This window comes from Sorex araneus, chromosome 9 (genome assembly GCF_027595985.1).
Source record: "Sorex araneus isolate mSorAra2 chromosome 9, mSorAra2.pri, whole genome shotgun sequence".
Lineage (NCBI taxonomy): Eukaryota > Metazoa > Chordata > Mammalia > Eulipotyphla > Soricidae > Sorex > Sorex araneus.
This window is the reverse complement of record NC_073310.1, coordinates 54,920,102-54,944,481: the sequence shown is the minus strand read 5'-3', so window position 1 is coordinate 54,944,481 and position 24,380 is coordinate 54,920,102. Positions and strand designations below refer to the sequence as shown.

Below are 24,380 nucleotides of genomic sequence, written 5' to 3'. Positions count from 1 at the left end.
TAAATTCACAGTTAGGGGACCAGTGAGATAGTACAGTGGGCCCAGCACTTGCCTTGCATGCAGCCAATCCAGGTTTACTCTCTGCCGCCCCCTTCCACCCCCATAAGGTCCCCAGAGTTCCTGGAGTGATCCCTGAGCTCATAGCCAGGAATAAGCCCTGGGCACTACTGGGTGTGACCCAAAAGAAAAAATAAAACTAAAAATCAGTAAAAAGACTTAAGTGACCTTACGTATGAGATTAAGCTTTGTGTTCTATTGTTAGGGTTACCATCAATAACAGTGTTCCATAGACTGCATTAAGCAATGGGAATTTATTTTCCCACTGATATGAGGTCTATAAGCTAAGACCGGGTTCTCTGTTTGCTTTCTTGATGGTTATCCCCTCCCAGTGGATGTGCATGGTCTTCCCTGAGCCTATATACTAATCTCCACTTCTTACAAGGATACCAGTCATATTGAATTAAGGTTCATCCTAATGACCTCACTTTAAAAAGTTTCTCCAAATACAGACATATTTGAAGGTGCTGGGTATTAAGACTTGAACATGTGGGTTTTTAGGGACACAATTCAGTCCATAATGTGTTTCAAGTGAAAGGAAATAGCCTGTGTGTGCTGTTGACATTCACATGAGTGGGAGATCAGGAAAAGTCAGTCAAATCCTTGGGGAATACTTGGGATTGAAACAAGCATTTGAAAGATGCTTATGACTTTAGAGGGACTAAGAAATGATTTTTGATGAGAATAATTAAATATATAGCTATAAATATGGTATGTTGAAATTTCAACTAGGCTGACCCGAGGAGATTTGTTTATCTTGGAGCAAAGAGGGAAATAAAATAACTGAGATTCTAATGAGAATTTTTTTTGAACCACAAGATATATAATAGAAAATTCCCTGCTTATGTCCTCAGAAAAAGAAATCTTAAGGACCTTCTGCCTTTCTTTTTCTAAAAGAACTTATTTACAGAAATTTACTGTTAGAATCAAAAGTCAGTCATGACCCAAGTTGTGTGGTCTCAAGAGGTTAGCTGGGATGGATTTTATTTATATGACTAGGCTGATTTTGTCTGCTCTGGGAAAATTTCATGGACGGTATCTATTTGTTTTTTATTTAAATAAATTCTCCCTTTGCCCGTAAATTCAGCCTACCCCATACCCTCCAAGAGCTAATTAAATTGCTACACTCTGTTACAAATTGCAGTTACTCTCAAATAACTTTCTGTTTTATAATTTTTTTATTTATGTTATTTGTTGGTAAACAACACTTGGAATTTCAGGGGCTTAGCTTGTTTAAAAGTTTGAAAATGAATAATGTGAACATCATCCAAGTTCCAGTGTCCTCCTCTCTCCAACTTTTTATACTAAAAACCATGATTTTTAAAATGTCAGAGTGGGGCTGGAATGATAGTAGAGTGGTTAGGACATTTGCCTTGTATACGGCCAACCAGGTTCGACTCCCAGCATTCCATATGGTCCCCTGAGCACTGCTGGGAGTAATTCCTGAGTGCATGAGCCAGGAATAACCCCTGTGCATCACCAGGTGTGACCCAAAAAACAAACTAAATAAATAAATAGAGTAATTTCTATTATATATAAATATAGAGATCTACCACTATAGCTTATTTATCCAGTCATCTGTTGATGAATATTTAGACAAGTTGCATATTTTAGTTATTGTAAATAATGCTACTAAGAACATTTGGGCTGCGATACTTCAAATTAGCCTTCTCATGTCATTTGAATAATAAAATTTCATAATTGAATGAAGTAATTTAATCATGGTGTTTTAGAAAGTGAAAGTCTGGCTCTCAAATCTCATTAAATTTCACAGGTATTTCAAATCAAATGCCTTTTGTGTGAGATAAAGCTTGAGAGACAGATTCAGAGTTGGCAATTGTTTGAGCAGTTTTGAGTGGTAATCAGTGGTATACACGTATAAATAATAGATAAATAGTAGATATCTCAAAGGACATGTCCAAACTTGACAGAAACTGATGGCTGATTATCTATAGGAAATCTAAAAGAAGAAGGCAAAGGTGATATATAAGTATTTTTGGACATGGATAACAGAAATAATGGTTCCATTGAGCTTAGTGTATATAAAATAGAAAAAGAAAGATGACCATTGGTTTGTTTGAGTCTGAGAGTATGAGATGGAAACATTAATAGGGAACTTAAAAACAGGGAATGTAAAAATGGAAGAAGGAAAAACAGGGCAAGGTGCTCTGGCATTGGGGAAGGTCTACCCAGGTGCCGATTAGGGAGTCGTCAGTCTGGAGTAGTAGTGAATGTGCAGGGAGTTGGGATGGGAGGGATTAAATCCAGGAGGCAAAGGGAGGATTTACTACTCATCCAGCAGTGTGCATGGGTGTGTGTGCATGTGTGTGTGTGTGTGTGTGTGTGTGTGTGTGTGTGTGTAACCTAGGAACTCACACATTCAAGGCAGGAGGCATGTGCTCTTCCATTGAATCACATCCTCAGCTTCACCCAACAAACTTTAATCACCCATTCTGTGTCAAGCATTTCCTTAAGTTCCAGGAGAACAGGATAAAGATTTTAAAACTTGCCTTCATAACCCTCTTCCTAGTAATGAATGGAAAAGATGACCAATAGTAGTAAATGATGAAGAAGTCATAGACAGAAGTATATAGAAGGACAGGCGAAAGACCTTTAAATTTTTCAACAAATTGGGCACCCTTGACTTTCTAGAAGGCAGTTTCAAAATTCTTGGAAATAGAAGTCAGATGGAATGGAGAGAACACTTGCTAAGAAAATGGTAACAAGAAGTTGACTTGCCTTCCTTTTTCCTCGGAATTTATTTTGTTTTTCTCTCTCATAGGATTTATTTAGATTTCTTGCCATCTTCAATTTAATTCATTTTTATTGTAATAGTAATGTCTTGTTGGTTTAATCCAGACTTTAACACTAAACTCAGGTTCAAACTTGTTCCCGGGTCACTCTAAAAGTATAGCACTGTATGCTTTTTTGTTTTTACCATTGTCACATTTTTATCATTCTTACCTTTCAAATTCAAATAAGTAATATATAGGAGCAATACACAGTAAAATAATAAAACTCTCCAGGCATCAATAAAAGCTGTTTAATAATCAGCATAAGGGGAAGGAGAGGGAAAATATATAAGATCACTCTTTATGATACTGCAAGAATTTAGATCTGACCATTTTCTTTACACTGCTATACTGAAGACAGCTCATTCAGGGGTCAGACCTTTAGATTCTCTTCACTACCTCTGTTCCAGGGAGAGAGAGAATAGGACATAAACCTGCAGGGAATTTGTTGGAAAAGTGTTTCTGCTCTTATCCATTGCTAATCTCAATTAACATGGTATATTAACAAATATATCATTTTCTTTGCTTTTATTCCAATAAAGAGAGTCATTTATGACTGTCATGTTTTTCCTCTGATTAGCATTGTTCTGTGGATTTGACCACTGAGAAGTACTCTTCACTAACCGATCTATCTTTGTCATCCAGCAATCTTTCATACATTTTTTAAATAAATTATCTGAAGAATATTAGAACATAGATGTTTCTTAGTGTGTCCCTCTAATCGGCTGGGTATGGGACTGGAAAAATAGACATCTCCGAGTCTCTGCTGGTAGAAGCCAAGTCACACCGCTGGTCATGATTGCTTACACTTAGTAAGCAATGATGTTTGTTGATTTGTTTTGACTTCATTAGTATGGTGTGGGGCAATTGGTTTCTGTGTATTGTTGTCTGCAAGGATCAGCAATTGTGATTTCCCTTTACTATCCAAAGGAATGAACTATTACTGTCCTTAAAGTGCTGCTAGTAAATATAAGGTCAGATATCTATATTGAATAAAGGTTGTTTTCCAATAATGATCCAAATTCTCCACCCACATTAACTCTGATATATCTAACTTTGAAGACGTTTCTTCTCAAAATGCAATTGGGGAGGAGATGGTAGAGAATCCTGAAAAAATAGAAATACTCCGAGTGTTCCATTAGCTCTCTACATTTGAAGCTACCTATCATTGTATCACTGCCATCTCGTTGTTCGTCGATTTACTCGAGCAGGCACCGGTAACGTCTCTATTACGCTCAGCCTTGAGATTTTAGCAGTCTCTCCTTACTTGTCTTTCCCAATGATGGGAGGCTCTTACAGGGTCAGGGAATGAGACCTATCGTTACTGTTTTTGGCATGTCAAATACACCATGGATAGCTTGCCAGGCTCTGCCGTGCAGGCGGGACACTCTCGGTAGCTTGCTGGGCTCTTCAAGAGGTACGTATATATCTGTTATGGACATGAAAACGCCAGGGGGAGCTTGCCAGGCTCTCCCAAGTGGGCAATAGATTCTTGGTATAGCTTCTCAGGTTCTCCAAGAGGGAGAACTAGGCTATTAGATGCATTTGGGAGCTTGGTTTTATAGTCTCTGGATGTTGGCAGTTGATGGGATTACACAGTGCCAGGGGCAGTCTCTGGGTGTGACTGCCTAGCTACTGGAAAAATGGGGATCTGGGTGGAAAATGCCCAGTCCCTATCCAAGCAGCCTTGGAGATCTCGACCTCGGATCCCACATACCTGGGTTCCTCTGCCAGCTCCCCCATGCATGAGGCTCATATGAACATGTGGAGAGTGGCCTGAGCATGGCTGTGGCTGGGTTCCGGAGGTTCTCAACTGTTGAGGCTCTGTTGGCGGGGGGAGGGAAAAGCAATAGGAAATAATAATAATAACCTTGCAAATATTAGAAGCTCCAACAGTGTGCTTTCAGCTTTGAAAAACTTCCTGTGTTGACAACACGAAGAAAGAATAGACAAAGATAACGAGCTTTATTCTTTCTCAGTCAAAGCTTTTTTTAAGTTAAAGTTGAAAATAATTTGAGATCCTGTGTTTTGATGAAAGAACAAGATGGGCTGAAAATAATCAGTTCCCTTGTCTGGGTGATATAAGTTTTGCGCTTTTAGAGGAGCTCATGAAGGGGCTAGGGAGATAGTACAATGGGTAGTGTGCTTGCCTTGCACACAGCTGGCCCAGGTTCAATCCCTAGTAATCCATCTGGTTCCCCAAGCACCACCAGGAGTAATTCCTGAATGCAGAGCCAAGAGTAACCCCTTACTTTATTTAGTTGAATAATCAAATAATTATTTTTAATTACAAATAAAATAACATTACATATTTGAGCAATCAAATAAAGGATCTCATGCAGTGCTTGAATGGATAGTGTCTGTCTAATGCTGGCGGGAGGGGCGGTGAAGTGCTGAGGCTGCAAGATTCTTTGAATATAATAACCCTCTCAAAATGTATTCATAAGCTTTGAATTCTCTCTCCTCAATTCACTAACCTGCTGTACCCTACTCTTTATTACTAAACTCTGCCCTTCTTTCCTTTCCCTTCTTTCCTTCTCCCCAGTCTCCAAGTCCCAAAACACCAGATCATCAGAAGGAAGAACAGAATGAGGGTGGGTTGCGGGGAAACAAAGTGTTTCCTTTTACTCCCAGCGTTAGCTCCACTGGTATAGTTTTCATTTCTGATTTGTCCCCACAGGAAAAGATTGTTTTGTGTTAGTCTTTGTCATTGAAGTCCTGTTTATCATCACTTTTCTTGTAGGTGTCGCTAAAGGAGAAGAGCTAAAAATATTGAGACCCCCAAGACGGCCCCGGATGCCTAAAACATTAAATAACCCTGAAGATTCCTCATATTACTATCTACTGCATGTAAGTGGCTCACTCTTATCCCCTGGGAGCCATAGCCCCACGCATGGTCAGTGTGCAATGGTCACCATGCTGGCATGTCAAAGGGAGATGTCAAGGAGCTTTAGCTCCTTGTCATTCCTGGGCCTGAGTGGCAGGGCTCTGGGCTCTCCCTCCAGTCCCCATTCCTCTCCCCCAGGTCCTGGAACGGCCTTGTCCTCCGAGTAGTGTCCTCTGCTGGTCCCTTGATCAACCCCAAAGAGAGGTGCAGGCACTTTCCTGAAAGGACCCTGAAGCAAACAGAAAAGAGGAGGAAGCAAAGGAGGAAGAGGAGGCATGCACAGAGAACTTTATAGCGCCAGTCCTAGGGAGTGACTAGGTTTGTGGCATCAAATCGTAGAAACAGCCCCGCTAGGCTGTTGCCCATCTCGGAGACCAGGGATCTGAGACACTGCAAAGTCCCCGTTAGGCGTGAAGACCATTGATTGCAATAAGCACCTCTGACTCCCAGAGCCTTCTCCCTGCTCTCAGGTTCTCCCTGAATGCCTCAGGCATCCCCATGGTTTTGTAAACCAGAACTCCCCCCCCTCCGTCTTGTATTCACTCTCAAACCTAACAGCTGCTGTGTCACACAGCACTGTGGCTTCCCTCAGTAAATGCTCGTTCCAGTGCTTCTCCCTCCTCTAACCTCAGAGGAACTACGTTGGTACCCCTTTCATGCCATCATTATTCCCTAGCTGGAATATTTTAAACCCCACCTAATCATTTCTACTATCAGCCACTCTTGTCCAGACCAAAAAATTCCTCTAACCCACAAATCTGATTATGTCCATCCTTGAATAAGCTCTCAAATAGTTCAGCCGGAGTCTTCCCTCACTGTACCTAAAACAAGTCTTCAGCCCCATGCCCTGGCCACCATATTCATAGTTAACTCTCGAAATCACTTTTGAGAGTGGCATTCTCTCCAGCCCCGGGCTTGGTGCTCTCTAGTTCTTTGGTACTTTCTGGTTCTTCTACTTCTCTCCTCCATTTTGAGAAAGCAACAATCCTTATAAAGACCCAGGCTATGTTTGGCATCTATTGGAATTAAGTTTCCCAGCTCCTGGGCAGGAAATAAAGCTCCCTTTGATCTCCAAATCACTGGTCTCCTGGTCCTCTCCTTTCTCTGATGGTTCCTCTTCCTGGTGGTACTGCAAAGGACTCTGCCATGGGTTCTCTGCTCCTTCCATTACCACTGGACATTCTCATCAACTGCCTTGTCTGTGCTGCTCATCATCCCCTCCACTCCACCTGTCCCCCTTGTGGTTGAGAGGACCAGGAGTGGCACACATGCATGGCTGTGGTGTTCACACTCTGGTGCTTACATGGGTAAGATGTCACACATCTGGCTGCAGTGCCCATCACAACACTCACTGTGGTCTCACAATTGTATTGGTTATTACCTGGGGATGAGGCCTAACTCCTGGCCAATATGTTTTCACACCTTTTTGTTGTGCTCACTGGGGCTCACAGACTTAAGTTGTGATGTTGGCTAACACATAGGTGTGTACTGCACACTGTACACTGTGGTGTAGAGCTGGGATCCCAGACAATAGATTTTCTTTTTCTTTTTTTTTTTTTTAAAGGAGTACTTTATTTTTTTTTTATTTTTTATTTTTTGCTTTTTGGGTCACACCCAGCGATGCTCAGGGGTTACTCCTGGCTTTGCACTCAGGAATTGCTCCTGGCAGTGCTTGGGGGACCATATGGGATGCCGGGGATCGAACCCAGGTCGGCCGAGTGCAAGGCAAACGCCCTACCCGCTGTGCTATCGCTCCAGCCCCAACAGACAATAGATTTTCTAAGTGCATGTGGGCACACTGGGGATCTAACTCGCAGCCATGTACTTGCAAGGCAAGTGCTTTTGCTGATAAACCATCCCTGCCTCCCCTCAGCTGGTTCTTAAATATTTATCTCTAGCTCTGATCTCTCTCTGTCTCTCTCTCATTCTGGACTCAAATACCAAACTGCCTAATGTTTGTTTTATACATTCTATATGTATTTCATAGACATTTATACATATATGCATGCATGTGTATAGTTATCATGGGCATAAATATATACACATATAGTTATGATAAAATATCTCACAGACTAATTTGCCCATCTGAAATGCACAATTAAATGGTTTTCAGCACATGCGTGGAGTTGTACAATCATCCCCACAACCAAGGCAGAGCATTTTCATCACTTCAAGACACTCAATACCGGTTTAGTCATCTCTCTCCATTCCTGCCTCTCATAGTTGACCACTATAGAGTAACTTCTATAGAATTGCCTACTGTGGGCATTCTAGGCAAATAGAATCACACATATGTGATATTTCATAAGCGACCAACTCATTTTACAGGCCCATACTCTGAATATTTTCTTGACTCCTCCCTCATCTTCTATATCCAAAACTCTATGTCTCAAATACCTGTGGAATTTCTGTTTCTCTTTATGCCCTCCACTGATATCTTTATCCTGCCTCCTCCAGGGCTGCATTCCAGGCAGGTAATTTCTACAATCCCATGATACAAACCCTGGTCTAAATATGGTCTAAATAACCTGTTATTGATATTAATCATTTCCTTCAAACTCACTACCCCAGTCATTCCATCTCATTAATCTGTTTGTGTTTCAAATTGTCCATAGAAATTTATCCTGGGATATGCTCTTCTCTCAGCCTAAAACATACTTTTCTTTCTCCTCTTGACTGTGTGATTAAGACACCTCTGCCTCAATGTTTTTTTCGTCAGAAGGCCTTGTGGATACCTCCCACATCCCAAAAGATTTCTCCCTACATCCTCCCAAGAGGTCCATACTTTCCTATCATGGAATTTTTTTCAGACGACATTGCGATTGATGCCGTTTCTATAAGATTAAAGAGTTTGCTTCTTGTATTAAATATGACACATAGTAGGCCTGCAATAAATGTGCTTTGAGTGCAATGAAATATAATTAGGAGTAAGTTTGAAAGTATAAATTTTCAGTAACTGCATTTGATTATTATTTTATTATAGTATAGATTAAAAAGCAATATTGAATTTTTTCTACCCTGTTTCTAAAATAGGATATATTCTGGCACTTTTTATACAGTTAAATAAAAAGAACAGCTGAGAACAAGATTGGAAATGATCAAAAATTTTGTTAACCCCAGATTAAAGTAATAAATGACACTAAATGGCCCTTATTAACTGCAGTTGAAGCGAAAATTATGACTTCAGCACAATAGAAACTGTTTTCAACATTAGAAACTGCAATATTTTTTAATGACATAAAGTGAAACGCTTGGCACTAACAGCCAACCAGTGAAAAGTTCCAGTTGAATTTCTGAGCCTCACCAAGGCTGAGACTCTCCCCCACCCCGAATTCTTACTTTGTCAACATCCTGTTGGTTTTGAATGAAAGTAAAATGTTTTGCCCTATCTTCAATTTGTATTGCTCTTTCTTCAATTATTAGTGACTAAGAATCTTTTAAATATGCTGAGTCTTGACATATCTGACTTCAGTGAGAAATAGAACATAAGAAACTAGTACGTTATAAGTGATAACATGCCATGCCCTTACCTGGATTCAGGGTATTACACATGAGTAAATTATTGCTGTGTTAGAGCCTTTCTCCCTTGACCCATCATCCAACCACAACCACTTTCTCTAATTTTAAGTAGTTTTCAGGAACACATTTCTAAAACATTTGCTACTGCACGTTTTAAACCTTTTCTCAGTGGCTCAAGGTCACTAAGTGAGTAGAGCTGTTGGTACTTTATTCAGGTGTGTGTGGATCAGAGAGGGTTCTAGCTTAACATTACAGAAAATTTTGGGGGGCTGGAGCAATAGTGCAGTGGGTAGGGCATTTGCCTTGCACGCGGCCAACCCGGGTTCGATTCCCAGCATCCCATATGGTCCCCCGAGCACCTCCAGGAGTGATTCCTGAGTGTAGAGCTAGGAGTCAGCAGCCCTGAGCATCGCTGGATATGACCCAAAAAGACACAAAAAAAAGAAAATTTTTTGGGTCAAGGGAGAAAGGCCCCCATTATACCAATAAGTTTTACTCATACCCTGAATCCAGGTAAGGGCAGGGCAGATTTTCACTTGTAATATACTAGTTTCCTGTGTTTCATTTTCTCAATGCAGTGAGAGATATCAAGATTCATGAGCTTTAAATAACTCCGAGTTATTAATAATTGAAGATATAACAAAAATTTTAATTTTAAAAAGTTATAGTACCTCTATGCATTTCCCTCCACTTTTTCATAGAACTTGTCACTATTTGTCTACTAGTCTCTTGTCTAGCCTTCCCGTTGACTAGCTAAGCTCTATGAAAGCAGTGATTTTGCTCACTGTTAGAAAGTTGATGTTGCTGGAACTGTGTTGCTCCTACACTGGTCTGAATATCCAACCACCAGAGCCCAAGACTCTTGGTATTGCTAAGCTGACTTGGGCTGGACTCAAGCAAGATCCTTCTAGGTGTTCTAGCTTTTTCTATCTGATTGTTCTGTTTCCCCTTGAATGTCACTTTTTACTGTGGTATTTCTGTCATCCAAACACTATACTATCTCTCGGGCCATGGTGATAGTATATCAGTTATGTGCCCAACCCTGATTTGATCCCCAATAATTCCACAGAGTCCAAGCAGCACCACACCCTCAGTTCCTCGCACAGGTTGGCCAGAAATCTCTGGGAGTGGACCTCAGGCCCTCTGAGCACCACAGAGAACTCCCACTATGCGCTCTACTCCCCAACACCCCCCCTACCCTCCGAGAAAAAAAAAATAACTCTCTTCTATGACTTGATGCTCTTAATACATTAACATGGCCCTGCAGTTTGTGTTAGGTCACAGTCAAGTGAGCCTCAGGTGGTAAATGCTGGCATCAATGTGTGGGGACCTAGGAAATTTTGCTTTTGTCATTTCCAAAATCAGAGTAAGCTTAATCTAAGATGCAATGGAGACACAAAAATCAGCTGAGAAAATGTCCTGTGACAACATGTGTGCTGCCTGCTTTAATGCACAGAAGCTGTGTAGCTGTGAGAAAAATGATGGCTCAGGACCAACAGTTTTCTCCAAAAATGAGTGGTGAATGCTCTTAGTGAAAGCTCTCTGGTTTATTTCCTCTGGTACCATTCCAGAATTATGGTAGAAGGCAGTTTGGTCACTCTGCCTTTTTTTTTTTTTTCTGGAGATGTTGCTATTTTCCTCATCTTTGTGAAGACCTGTAAATACAGAAAGTGTTAGCATATTTCCAAAAGGAAAAAAAAGATTTTGTTCATAAAAGCTTTGTCATAGAATGTGTATCTTTGGGTCATCTGAAGAGAGAGAGAACGTGACGTAACTCCCTCTTTTTTTCAATGGCTTCATGAAACACCCTTCCCAGAGTCCTTCTTGTCATCTTTTCCTCCCACTTACTCACTTCTTTACTCTGGCTCTACAGGAAACTTTCATGTGATATTTGCATCTTTTTTGTCTTTTCAAATCTCAGGTTGGTAGCGTGTGACTTCAAAATGTAATGAAGGGGTTGGAGAGGTAGTACAGTGGATAGGACACTTGCCTGCATGCAGCCCACTCAGTTCGATCCATTGTACCCCATGTGGTCACCAGGCGTTAGCCCTGAACACAGCTGACTGTGCTCCTCAAAAGCAAACAAAGTATAACTGAAAATATTGTTTTAGCAATAAGTGCATCTAGTTTGAGGTACTGGACTTCAGTGAGAAATAAAATATAAGAACTCCATCTTGGCCTTTTCTTTAGTCATTGTTGGGAGAAAAATAAGAGACAAGCCTACGGCTCCATCTTAACACAAATGCTTCATTTGGTCCCTCTATTACAACTTCTCTAGATTTTTACCTTGATTGTGTTTACTATAATTCTATTACAAATTATCTTGCACAGATTTTGGGAAAATGTATCATTGATTTTTATTTTATTAGCATGTTCTAGCATAGGCAAGGAAGAAATAATCCTGGACAGTATTTGCTCTTCTGTACTCCCTCTCATGGAGAACCAACTTTAACACTCTCCCAGAGAGAAATGTCAATCCAGAGTAAAAGGGGACCACCAGCCTGAGAATTCAAGGTCACAATGTTACGTGATTATCAGTTGTCTAAAAGCTACCTCTTGTAATCAGCATAATGCCATCCTATAAGTATATCTTTGGGTTATAAGATAGTTGCCCAAAATAAGAATGACCATTAATCAAATAAAAGATCGAAGAGGCATGCCCTCTGTCATGTTACGGCAGCTGCAGCAGACCCCTCTGTGACCCCAGGATTTCTAGCTAGACTACTGGGGGTCACTGTACCTGTGCCCCTAATAGAATTATTTCTAAGTATCTCCTTGCCTTAGGCATTGGATTCAAAATGTGAAGTAGTAGTAGAAAATGAGAACAGAAATGTAATTGGTGTCTTACCCCTTACATTATTGTTTCCCGAATGTCTACTTTCAACTCAGTATATTTAAGTATTCCCTTCTACTCACTCACCCTCTAAAATACTAATCAGAATAAAAGAAAACAATAATTTTTCACTCATCCACTATCAGTGTCACACATAATAAATCATGAGGAAAAAATACTCTATAAAGTCAATATTTACAAGCCATCAATTGACATTTTTATTATCTTGCCCTTTTATGGGGCCTGCCATTTGATATCTGCTTAGGATTTCCACAATTATGTCCTCAGCTTACTCATGGTGAGTGGGGTTGTACAATGCAAGGGCATATGTGTACTTTATTCAGCCTAAAGTACACATATGCCCTTGCATTGTTCAACTATATCTGCTCAAATATATGAGCTAGCACACATGGAATGCATAACTAATGTTAAAACATAAAAGGTAAACTGTTTTGTAATTTAAAAATAGAGTGAAACTTTAACATTTTGTTAATGCTCAAAATGAAGTATTAGTTACATAATTTAATATTCTAATGTGTGCCTCAATACCTAAAGTTCTCAATTATGAGAACATCTTGCAAATGAACTTATACATCACTTAACCTTCCACTTTTTCATTGTTTTGTGAACTGTTGTACTTGCCCACACTTCCACTCATCTGCTTTCCCTGCAGACAAGTTTGGTGTAAAAGACATCAAACGTCACATATATAGAGCTAGCATGGTGATAGGCATGCATTAAGACTTCATATAGTTTTTAAATAAATTTTACTGCTCCAAACAAAGCAACCTGATTAATCTGCCCAAATCAATACTGCATTGGTAATAGGGAAAGGTATTTTCCAGAAAATTTGACATTTTGTCCCCGTGTCTAAGTATTACTAAGTGAATAGACCTTATGTAATCATGTATGTATTGGTCACTATGGAGCACTCTCTTGTTTCTTATTGAATATAAAGATCAATCTGAGTCTGTGCCTGAAAAAATAACCACAAATTCATAATCAGTAAAATTGGAATAAATTATGTTTCTTTAAATTTAGAAATATCATACCTACTTGCTTGTTTCTAAATTAGCCTTTATATAAATAAATGTATTTGGATATTCAGAGTATGTTCAGCAATATAATAATAGTATGTGGATTTTTAAATTCTCCTAATTCCCTTTAGAAATCAATCCAAGAAGAGAGACGAAGACCAAGGAAAGATAGGTAATTTTTATTTTTAGATTTTAATAAGCAATCTTATCAAAAAAATATAAATCTACTTGCTCAAAGTATGGTTAAAGAGCACTGATTGGATCGCTATGTAGAGTAATCCTTACCTATCGGACTATTTAGAGGGCAGATAGAGCATGATGATTGAAGTTGGCATGATTCATGATTACTGTCTCCTGTGATTAGGGTGCCAAATATTCTAATTGCTCCTATCTGATTATTCTCGAAAAAAAAGCACCAATTGGGGAATATATATATATGTATATGTGTGTGTGTTTGTGTGCATGTGTATACATATATATGAAAAGTTTTGTGTTTTTGATACCATAATAGTAGAAACATGTGGTCTGTATGTGAGGTATATGAGCTTGCCTATTGGAAATATATTAGGCTAGTACAGCAAGAGGCCTACAACAGGAACTAATATAGTTTTCTAATGAATCATTTTGTACTCATACCAAATTTGCTTTTCTGAGTCAACTGAAATGGTTTTTAATTGAGCAATTTGAACATGACTATGTCCACGAACCCAAAGTCCTTGTTTGCTTCTGCTTTTATGCTCCCCCAAAGTCCTTGATTTTTTTTTCATCGGGTGTTATGAATTTGCTATTGATTTGCATCAGTAGCAAATCTCATTTGGTATTGTTTTTATTGAGTTATCATTGGTTTATGATATATAGAACTTTAAGGATTTAGCTTTACACCTTTATGTGTAATACTCACCAGGGCCAACCCACCACCTGAAAGATTTCTCTGTCACTTGTTACTATTTTCATAAATTTGTTAGAAGCATGCTGTTTATAACACCTGCAGTTGTACCATAATTAAATTCACACTATTCCCCTTTTCTTATAACTTAAGTTTATGTCAGTCCATTGATACGTTAACATTTCAATACTATACCACAACTTCAAGTTGTGTTACAAGACAGTGAAGTTTCTTCTATTAAACATGTGTTGAGCACAGAGTTCATGACTAATTGATTGGTGGCATTCTGAGAATTCGTTTGTAAATTGGACTACTCTAACTTAGAAAGCACTTTTTCTCAAGATGGCTGTTAGTTTCTGAGAGTTTCCAGTCCTACCCTATTCATCTCATATGAAGTCCCATCAGATTATAGGTATCCAGCACCACTGGAAACAGAACTGTAGCCCAAAGAAATCCAAGAATTAAAATAACTTAGAATCCTCCCCTGTGTGTATACCATGCAGAAAAAATCAAAACGTAGAGCAGAAATGAATCCCTTAAATTAGGGAATCCAGGAAGATAGTACAACAGGCAAGGTACTTGTCTTGCACGTGGCCAGTGTCGGTTCCAATATTGGCACCCCATGTGGTACCCTAAGCCCCACCAGAAGTGATCCCGGAATGCAGAGCCAGATGTAAGCCCTGAGCACTGCTGGCTGTGACACCCAAACCAAAAAGTAGGGTAGTGTGTGATAGAAGGTTGCCTTGAAAGAAATAAAATAAGCTCATGAGTAGTGACTGTGGAATAATGTAGTGACAACTGATCAAACTAGAAAACACTGTGTTCATCTTGTCTAATAGCTGCATAGTATTCCATTGTGTAGATGCACCAAAATTTCTTTAACCAGTCATCTATTTTTGGGCACTCTGGTTTTTTTCCAGATTTTGACTATTGTAAACAGTGCTGCAATGAACATAGAAATGCAGATGTCATTTCTACTATACCTTTTTGCCTCTGAAGTCATGAAATTTGTATATAAGTGGATCTACATGGAAAGTATCATGTTAAGAGAAATGAGTCAGAAAGAGAGGGACAGACATAGAAAGATTGCACTCACTGTCACTGTCACTGTCATCCCGTTGCTCATCGATTTGTTCGAGTGGGCACCAGTAACGTCTCTCATTGAGAGACTTATTGTTACTGTTTATGGCATATCCAATATGCACGGGTACCTTGCCAGGCTCTGCCATGCGGGCTCCATACTCTCAGTAGCTTGCCGGGCTCTCCGAGAGGGGCGGAGGAATTGAACTCAGGTCGGCCGCGTGAAAGGCGAAAGCCCAACTGCTGTGCTATCGCTCCAGCCCAGAAAGATTGCACTCATCTGTGGAATATAAAATAACATAGTGGGAAACTAACACCCAAGAGTTGTAGAGATAAGGATTAGGAGGTCTGCCCCACAGCTTGGAAACTGGCCTCACATGCTAGGGGAAAGGCAGCTCAGATAGAGAAGGGAACACCAAGTAGAGGATGTCGGGAGGACCCATTCAGGTTGGAAGATGCGAACTGAAAGTAGACTATAGACCAAACATGATGGCCACTCAATACCTCTATTGCAAACTACAACACCCAAAAGGAGAGAGAACAAAGGGGAATGCTCTGCCACAGAGGCAGGGTGGGGTGGTGGGGGATGGGGTGGGGGTGGTGAGAGGGATACTGGGATCATTGGTGGAGGTGAATGGGCACTAGTGGAGGGATGGGTAAACGATCACTGTATGAGTGAAATGCAAACACAAAAGTTCATAAGTCTGTAACTGTACATCACAGTGATTCTCTGAAAAAAAATTTAAAAAAAAGAAAACACTGTGTTAGTGCAAAAAGGTCCACTTTTCTCATAGTAGCTGGAAAATCAGATTTGAACCAGGACTAGCCAATCAACAATACAATATCTAGTCACTACTAGTTTTGTTCCAAGCTGAGCAGCCTACCAGGAAAGCTGTCCAGAAGCTAAAGCTCTCTAGAAAATAAGAGATGAGGGACTTGCTTTTCTTTTTTAATTTATGGAATAAACTGATTTCGCATATTTCAAAACATTTCCCCTTTCTATTGACATTGTAAGAGCAACTCTTAAATTACGGTAAGTATTTGATAAGAAGAAAATTAACAAAAAGAGAGATTGACATTGCTGTGTTTATGTGTTCATCACAGTCAAGGGAAACTGTTAGATTTGGAAGATTTCTATTATAAGAAATTTTTGCATTCCGGACCACTGGACCCTAGTTTCAAAGAACAAAGCCAACAGAGGGAACACCTGGATCAATGTTGTGAGGCTGATGAAAGGTAATAAACACTTTATTTTATTTAGAATGGTGGGTATTAGGTTATGTTGAGAACAAAGAAATAGGAAATTCACTTGGAGATATGATATTTTCTATTTTTTTTATCTTGCTACTAAACTGTATTTGGCATAACTTAAATTAGTTATCACAACTTGGGGACTTTTAATTTCCTGAAAAATCATTTGTAAAGTTTTGAAATTGAGAAAACATAATAATAAGATGGGAAGATGGTATCTTAAAAATGGGAGCAAGGGGCTGGAGAGATAGCACAGCGGGTAGGGCATTTGCCTTGCACGCGGCCGACCCGGGTTCAAATCCCAGCATCCCATATGGTCCCCTGAGAACTGCCAGGGGTAATTCCTGAGTGCAGAGCCAGAAGTAACCCCTGTGCATCGCCAGGTGTGACCCAAAAAAAGCAAAAAAAAAAAAAATGGGAGCATGACAGGCAAAGAAGAGTGTTTTTCCAAAATTCTCGATGAATATCTTGTTGCCGAAGTAACTTAAACCCCTTCTCTGTCTCTCGCACAAGATGAGTTGTGGGTAAGAAAAAAAGTTTGAGAGGCAGGCAGACTTAGACTGAATCCTGATTCTGTCACTAGGCAGTGGACAGTCCCTAATCACATTACTAGACTTTCGTTTCAACATCTGCAAAAGATTTACTATGAACTGCATCACTATGTTTCCAAGGAGATGAAATTAAGTGAAAAAATAAATGTGGGGTTCTTAATGCCAGAGGTAGTAAAAAGGGGGGTGTTCCATACATAGTGGCTATTATCTATATTAGCTTTTGCAGAATCTTCCTGCACTATGATTTCTGCCCTTTATCTCCAAAATAAGTTGTATCCTTCCATCTTTGGATTCAGAACTGTAACATGTTGGAGCATAAAGCTCTGATCAAATCATAAAGTTTCTCTAAGAAAGTAACAAGTGGCAGTAAGAGTAAGTGACTTGCCCAAAATCACACAATGATTTAGGGAACTAAAATCCAGCATCTTTTTCCCTCTTTGAAATTGCTTTTCATTCACTTGCCTGCTTCCCTCTTTTAACCACCTACTCTGCCTCCTCTCCAGGATAATTTCCATCTTCTCCCACTGCAGATTCACGTCTGCTCTTAGAGCACGATGTCCTGCCTGATGTTCCAGTACACCTCTGTAGATACAGAGTTACTGTTCACCAGAATAAGAAAATTCTAGAAAGTAGATGATTTGGGATGGGTCATTATTTTATGCTAGGCACTAGGTTATGATCTCATTTAATCCCCAGGGCAACCTCTCTTATATAACCCATTTTATAACTGAAGGAGCAAAGTTTGTTTAATGATGGCAAAGAGTCAAAGGGTAATAAGAGATGGAGCCATAATTTGACTACAGGCTTTTTTTAAGTTAAGTGTCAGTGACCTTAAACACTAGACTGTGTTGAGCCCCACCCCACTCCCCATCCCCCACTCTGTGCAAAGCCCCAGGCTAGGTGTTTGAGGAAGGGTGAGTACAAGGTATGTAAAACATGACTCTTGCATCTTAGGAGTTTAACTTTAGAGAGAAATTCTGAGAGGAGTTTTCTAACCTTAGATAAAATATGGAAATAAAAATAATCAAAAGCATGGGTCATCCTCAATATGATCCTGGGTTTATAGCAGAAAAATAGCTCTAAAAGACATTTGGGGATTAATGAAGAAACTTGAGGGTGACGTAGCAGCAGATGGTGAATTGAGTGCCTCATGGTCGTAAAATAATACAAACAAGTAGCAAGCCCTCAGGAAAGGCACTAGACAGCCACAGGAAATCCATGTCACCTAGCTTTCTCCTTCAGATGGGATTGTGCAGGAAATATAAAGGAATGCATATTAAGACTGAGGTAGGATTTAACTGCAGCAAGGAAGTACGAGAAATATAGAAGGGGAAAATGGAAATTGGAACAGGAGCACCTCAACTTTTTTGCTTCCAAAGAAAAGAAGCAGAAGGATAGAAGGGAAAGCAAGATGTCCATGCTTCTGGCCCATGCCACTTCTCCATACTTCTTGTAACTAGAACCATCTCTGTCTTCATCTGCCGGTCGAGGATAAGAGGCTCTATGTTTTTACCATCTTGTCCTTAGAGATAATAGGTGTGATGTGCTTAGCAAATGGTTGGCAATTAGCATCCTTAGAAAGATGATAAGCTGAGCAGGTAAGGGAATTCAGGACATTAACTCAAAGATAGTGATTTGCTCCATAGATGCCCCTGATGAAGCCACACAAAGATCTTCCTTGTCAAGTATCCACTGAGCCCAAGATTCCCTGAAAAATCTTCCAAAGATTTTTTAAAGGATTTATCCAGAATGGAATATAATAAAGGTATATTCCATCTGCATAATTAACTCTAGTCCTTTTCTTTCGTTTTGCTCATTTATATGTGCTTTCAATAACCTTGCCCCCAACACACACCCCACCCCCATAATGTACAGTTGCCAACCCCATGCTCTGGGTAAATCCAATTTTATAGCCAATCCACACCTCTGTCCACTTACTGAAGTTAAACTTGGCTGGAAGACAAACGCAATCTAATTTTACTCAAGACTTATAATCACACACCTTAGGCCCTGAGAGCTATTTTGCAATATTACATTTCTCTATTTTTTAAAAAAAAATTTTGTTTGGTTTTTTGGTCACACCCGGCAATGCACAGGGGTTACTCCTGGCTCATGCACTCAGGAATTGCACCTGGCGGTGCTCGAGGGACCAAATGGGATGTTGGGAAACGAACCTGGGTCAGCCACATACAAGGCAAAAGCCCTATCCGCTGTGCTATTGCTCCAACCCCAATTTTTTTCTATTTTTTTCTAATTTTCTAATTTTTTAATTATAATTTTCTAAATTTTCTAATTTTCCTCTCAATTTTTCATTTCTCTAACTTGTTTCCTTTTTTCTAATATTTGCAATATTACTTTCCTCTAGTTTTACAGTCCACTCTTGCAGGATTCCTCTCTCCTTGAAACCTTAAAATTGCTTGCCCAAAAAAAAATAGTACAGTGGGTAAGGTGCTTGCCTTGCACAAAGCCATCCCAGGATTAGATCCCTTAATATTGTACATGGTCCCCCAAGTATTACTAGGAATGATTCTTGAGCACAGAGCCAGGAGTAAGCCCCAGGAATAATCAGATAACGCCCCAAATACTCCCACCCCAATTTCCTTATTCTCAGCTAATTTCCTTATGCTTAGCTAACAACCTTATTCCCTATGTATCAAAAAGCAAACAGGAGGTGACACAGACCTGTTCTCACCATCCATTCTGTCATTCTTTCTACACTTGCCCTAGATTCCTTCAGTTTGCTTGGATGACTAATCCATCCTCCCAATTATGGCTAACCATTTTCTTTATTCTCTGTACTCAAATACTTCCATCTGCACAATAATACTGTCTGTGGTTGACCATCTCAGTCTTCTGTAATTCGAATAATTTCCGCTATTGTTTTATCATTCCGGATAATCTATGAAAAGGATGCATTTGGACCCATTTTTAGAAATACCCTTGATACAATCCCCCTTCCAGACCACCATTTTCTTCCTCGTCATTACAGCAAAAGAGAAATGCATAATAGGGGCCTGCCAGTCCACGCCTTGCCTCTCTTCCCTTTCTCTTGAGCCACTTCACTCAGCTTTTCATTCCTAACACTTCAAAGAAACCTCCCATTCCAGAAACACCAGTGACTTTCATTTGACCATACTCCTGTGATCTGAATCTGGGATCTCATGCTATCAACAACATTAGACATTTCTTCTTTGACTACTCACTTCTTTTAATTAAGAATTTTCTCCATCTGCCTCCAGGACAATACTTTCTTTTTTTTTTTTTAATTTTTTATTGTGGAAAGTTACAAAGTTACAAAGTTTTCAGGTTTAAATCTCAGTTATACAATGCTCGAATACCCATCCCTTCACCAGTGCTCATATTCCACCACCAAGAATCCCAGTATAGCTCCACCCCGCCCCCTCACACCCCAAACCCCCCCACGCCCCTAGCCCCCCCACCCTAAGCCCCCCCCCGCCTGTGTAACTAATAAATTTCACTTTACTTTCACTTTGATTGCATACAATATTTCAACAAAACTCACTATTAAGGACAATACTTTCTTAGTTTGACTCAGTATAACATTCTCTTAGCTTGACTCCTACTTCACTGGGTGATCTTTTTCATCCTCTTAGATGTTTCTTGCTCATTCCACTGACTTCTCCACACTGGCATGTTCTACTCCTTTGCTTCCTCAACCCATAGTGTCCTGAGCTTAAATTTCATTAACTAACTAGGGTGTCCTGGACAAAGATCACTGATCTAGATCGGGACTCATATACCATGACCTACTCAACATTCCTCTTACATATAGAAAAGATTTCTCAAAATTAGTATAAGCAGAAGCAAAAAATGTATCGCCTCAAAAAAAAAACACAGCCTTTCTTGTCTCATTAAATAATAACACCATCCTTTCAATTGTTTAAACCAAAAATCTTGAATCCTTTCTCTTACACCAGACATCTAATCCATCAGCAAACCACCTTCCAAGTCTGACTGGAATGTGACTCGTTCTTTCCTCCTCTAAAAACCCCTTCCTGGCCACCATCAGTCTTGCTTATTAGACTATTGCAGTGTCTCTTCTGAGGGCTCCCTGCTTCCCCACAGGCAGCCAGATCCTTTTATGAATCACTCCTCCATCAGAACCCTCTAGTTTCCGGCTGTAAGTAAAATTCAAGTGCTTGTCATGGTCTGAAAGCATTAAATTGCCTGCTTCGCTGGCCCCTCCTTCTTCCTGCCCTCACCCTTTGCTGTTCTCCCCTTTGCTTATCCTTTTCAAGCCATAGTAGCCTTTTGGCTCTTTTTTTGAGCAAGATTACACATGCCCTTGTCTTGGAACCTCTACTTTGGCTGACCAGTCGTCCTGGAATGGCTCCGTGACTCACTCCTCCCCTTCAGTTCTTTCCTCATGTGGCACCTTATCAGAAAGGTCTTTTCTGAGCACCCGTGATGAAATTGACAGTACACACGGTCACACATCCCATCACATCCCATCTCTCTTTCTCCATTCACCTGCTTCACTTTTGTGTTCAGTGCCTCTCACCAGTGTGCTAAAGCAGTCCGCAGGACAACACTGATCTAGAAAACTCCAGGACTGCAGAGACTTGTATACCTATCACCTATTTCAGTGTCTGGTACTTGGTAGAAGCTTCTGAGGGAAAATGGATCCTTCTGTATAGTTGTTTTAAAGAACAGCTCCTCCTCCTCCAAGCTACCCAGAGTCCTAGGGTAAACACAGACAGGCTTCCCAGGGATAGGTATAGAGAAGTTAATGCAAAAGCCTCATGGTAATACTAGAAGTTTGAGAAAGCCCACCCCACTGTGCTTCATGGCTCCTGGGTCTCTGAGAGCCTGGCCTAATATGGGGGGTGGGGTCCATTTTGTCAGGAACATTGGGCAGTTTTAAAATACCAAATGCTAAGGCCTATTCGGGCATCTGGAGTTTTCTTGTTTGACTAAACTATTTAAAAATATATAGGCACTACAACAAATATTTGTTTATCCTTTGTGCATTATTTCACCCCACACTGAAGCTGGCCTATTTTAAATAACACTGTCAGGCGCCTTTTCTTCCAGATTCCTCTCCTGGTCCAGGAGTTTTGAGAACCGACCGCGCAGGGCTCATAGAGATCCCTTTGGCCACCATCCTGGCGTGGCAAGCGCTGCCCGCGGTTGACAGGGGACATAGGCACTCGCCCAGGCGGGGACGCGCTACGCGGTGGCGCGGCTGACGCTCGGACCCTGGGTCTCGCTCGCAGGTGCTGGGCGGCCGACAGCCCAGAGGAGGCCAGCGGGCCCGCAGCCAACCCCTACGACTACCGAAGGCTCCTCCGCAAAACCTCGCAGCGCCAGCGCCTCGTCCAGCAGCTGTAGCCCAGCGGCGGGGCGGCCACCGCCATCGTCGAGACGAGCCCGAAACTGGGGGTTGGAGAGGTACTATGACGTTAGGCGCCAGCACCGGGGCATTGAATGAAGCCCTGGCCTTGACCTTGACTCCAGGGAGACTAGCGGCTTCGTGGGACCCCAGCTCGCGCTCACCCGCTGACCAACCCCTATCGCGGGTGCCCAATCTAATCACTGCGTTCACCTGTTGCGACTCCTGTGCCTTGAACCCTCCCGGACTCCTCTTTTATTTTGGATGACTTCAAAAGTGTCTTCTTGCTGGGAATCGCTTCTCCCAGGCCTTCCGGACACGCGCCTGCAGCCTGTCATAATAGAACAAAGCCTTGAACCCAAAAGCTGCCGAGTGGAGGCGAGGGTGGGGGTTGGGGCGGGAGGCGGCGGAGGACCTGGAAAATGAACTCTCACTCGGTTGCCCTCTTCTTGGTTATTAAGGTTTCCAAATAAAACAAGCGCCTCGAAAAGTACCTGGCTTTGGGGGTTGGTGGTTAGAATCCCTTTGGGGCATCCAGCCAGCCGCTGTCCAACCATGCGGGGTGTAGGCGAGAGGGGAGGAAGTGGGGAATGTCCTTCTACTTGCATCAGCCCAGAGGCTCGGCTGCCTTCCTACCGGTCCTTACTTCCTAAATGAGACCTCCAGGCAAATCCCCCACCTTCCACCCCGCCCCCACACGCACACACCTCTTTTCTGTATGACTTCTTTCAGTCCCACCGAAAACTGCACGGGCTGTTTTCGTTGACTAGTCTGCAGGCTTAGCAGGCAAGCATCTTACCTCTGAATTTTTGTATACTGAGATGGAAGGGAGGGCCCTGGACTGAGAGAGGTTTGCGTTTCCCACTGATGCGTCCTTAAAGAAAACACGGGCTACTTTTCTGAAACCACACTGTCCCCTCTGATCGTGCGCCCTGGGTGGGAGAGAAAGGAAGGCAACGCGCTCAGCTGAATTGGAAGGGTCTGGCAGGGATCAAGCTGGTCCCTTAGACCTGCCCCCCACTCCCCACCCGGATGCTGGACCCGAGACTTGGAGCTGGGGGCCCTGGAGGAAATTCCAACACTGAGACGGTGTGCGCAGCCGGCTAGAGAGGGTTTGGGGGCTGTTCTCTCTGAGGCAAAACGTCTTCTCCAATCCAAAGGGTCGGCACGTAATGGTTCCCAAGGATAACAGTACACCAGATGAACTTCACAAGGACTTTCTGGAGCGGAAAACTCCCGCTGAGGCAGAGGTCGGTCAAGAGCACTTTGGGTCCAGCTCTTTCCCCAGGCTTTGGTTCCTGGGCTGCATCTTGGGTGGAGGTGGGGGCGGGGAGAATGGGAAGTAGCGGGGAGGGGCGGGGTCACTCTGGGCTAATTCCACCGACGGACTGCGCAGCTGGATGGGCGGCGGGGGTGGGGCTGGCCCAGGCGCGGGATGCTACAATGAAGCCCAGCAGGGTGCTCTGTACTTGGCCTCTATCTACCCATCCACCTCCCCCAGTCCCACTTGCTCCCTTGCTCCTTCAGCAATTTCGATTTCATCAGGCCCCGTGCAGAGCCTAGAGACTTTTTTTTTTTGGAAAACTGGATGGAGGCTATAGACCTCCCGAACCCCACTTCCCTGAAGCCTCAGTCACCCCCCTTTTAAAGGTGAAGCCGGAGAAGAGAATGACAAACACCAGCAGGAGCCTGCACTCTTTGTGTTTCTGTTTCCTTTTGTATTTTTGTTGTTTTCTCTATTTTCCTATTTCCCCGTCTAGCTCCATCTTTTGACATTTAAACACGGAGACGACATAAAGGGATATTTTGTGCCACTCTTATTTGGCCGGTCTGCAAGATGATGTCTGGGTGAAGAGCACCACAAAATAGTCAGCCAGGAAAAGGAGCCGGCAGACAACCCAGGCCGCGGGTCTCCCTCTCCCCTTTTTCTAGGAAGAGGTTTGGGAAGCTTTATTCAGCACAGACCTCTTCCCTTTTCCATGCGGGCTGCCTCCTTTGTGAACTAATGACTGTAATTATTACCTCCTGGAGCTCTTTTGTTATCTGCAACCCCAAGCCCCGGGGGAGTGGGCTCTTTTGCCAAATGAAAGTCTTTATAAAGCAAATTGCCATCCAGGGAGGGACTGTGCAGAGG

General features: G+C 41.7%; 1 protein-coding gene and 1 non-coding gene across 2 annotated transcripts in view; both read left to right on the top strand.

The window, feature by feature from the left end:
* The window catches only part of MYO3A (myosin IIIA), a 188,925-nt gene extending 166,315 nt beyond the window's left edge, over positions 1–22,610 (top strand). The window contains exons 30-33 of the mRNA XM_004605494.2: positions 5,593–5,699; positions 13,257–13,297; positions 16,196–16,327; positions 22,131–22,610. Coding sequence (XP_004605551.2) covers positions 5,593–5,699; positions 13,257–13,297; positions 16,196–16,327; positions 22,131–22,245 — 395 coding nt within the window. The 3' untranslated portion in view covers positions 22,246–22,610. The remainder of the gene's footprint in view (positions 1–5,592; positions 5,700–13,256; positions 13,298–16,195; positions 16,328–22,130) is intronic.
* On the top strand, positions 13,388–13,521 carry LOC129399004 (U8 small nucleolar RNA). Its single transcript, XR_008626854.1, has one exon. It is a non-coding gene; the product is annotated as a U8 small nucleolar RNA (small nucleolar RNA).
* Positions 22,611–24,380: the final 1,770 nt, after the last annotated feature.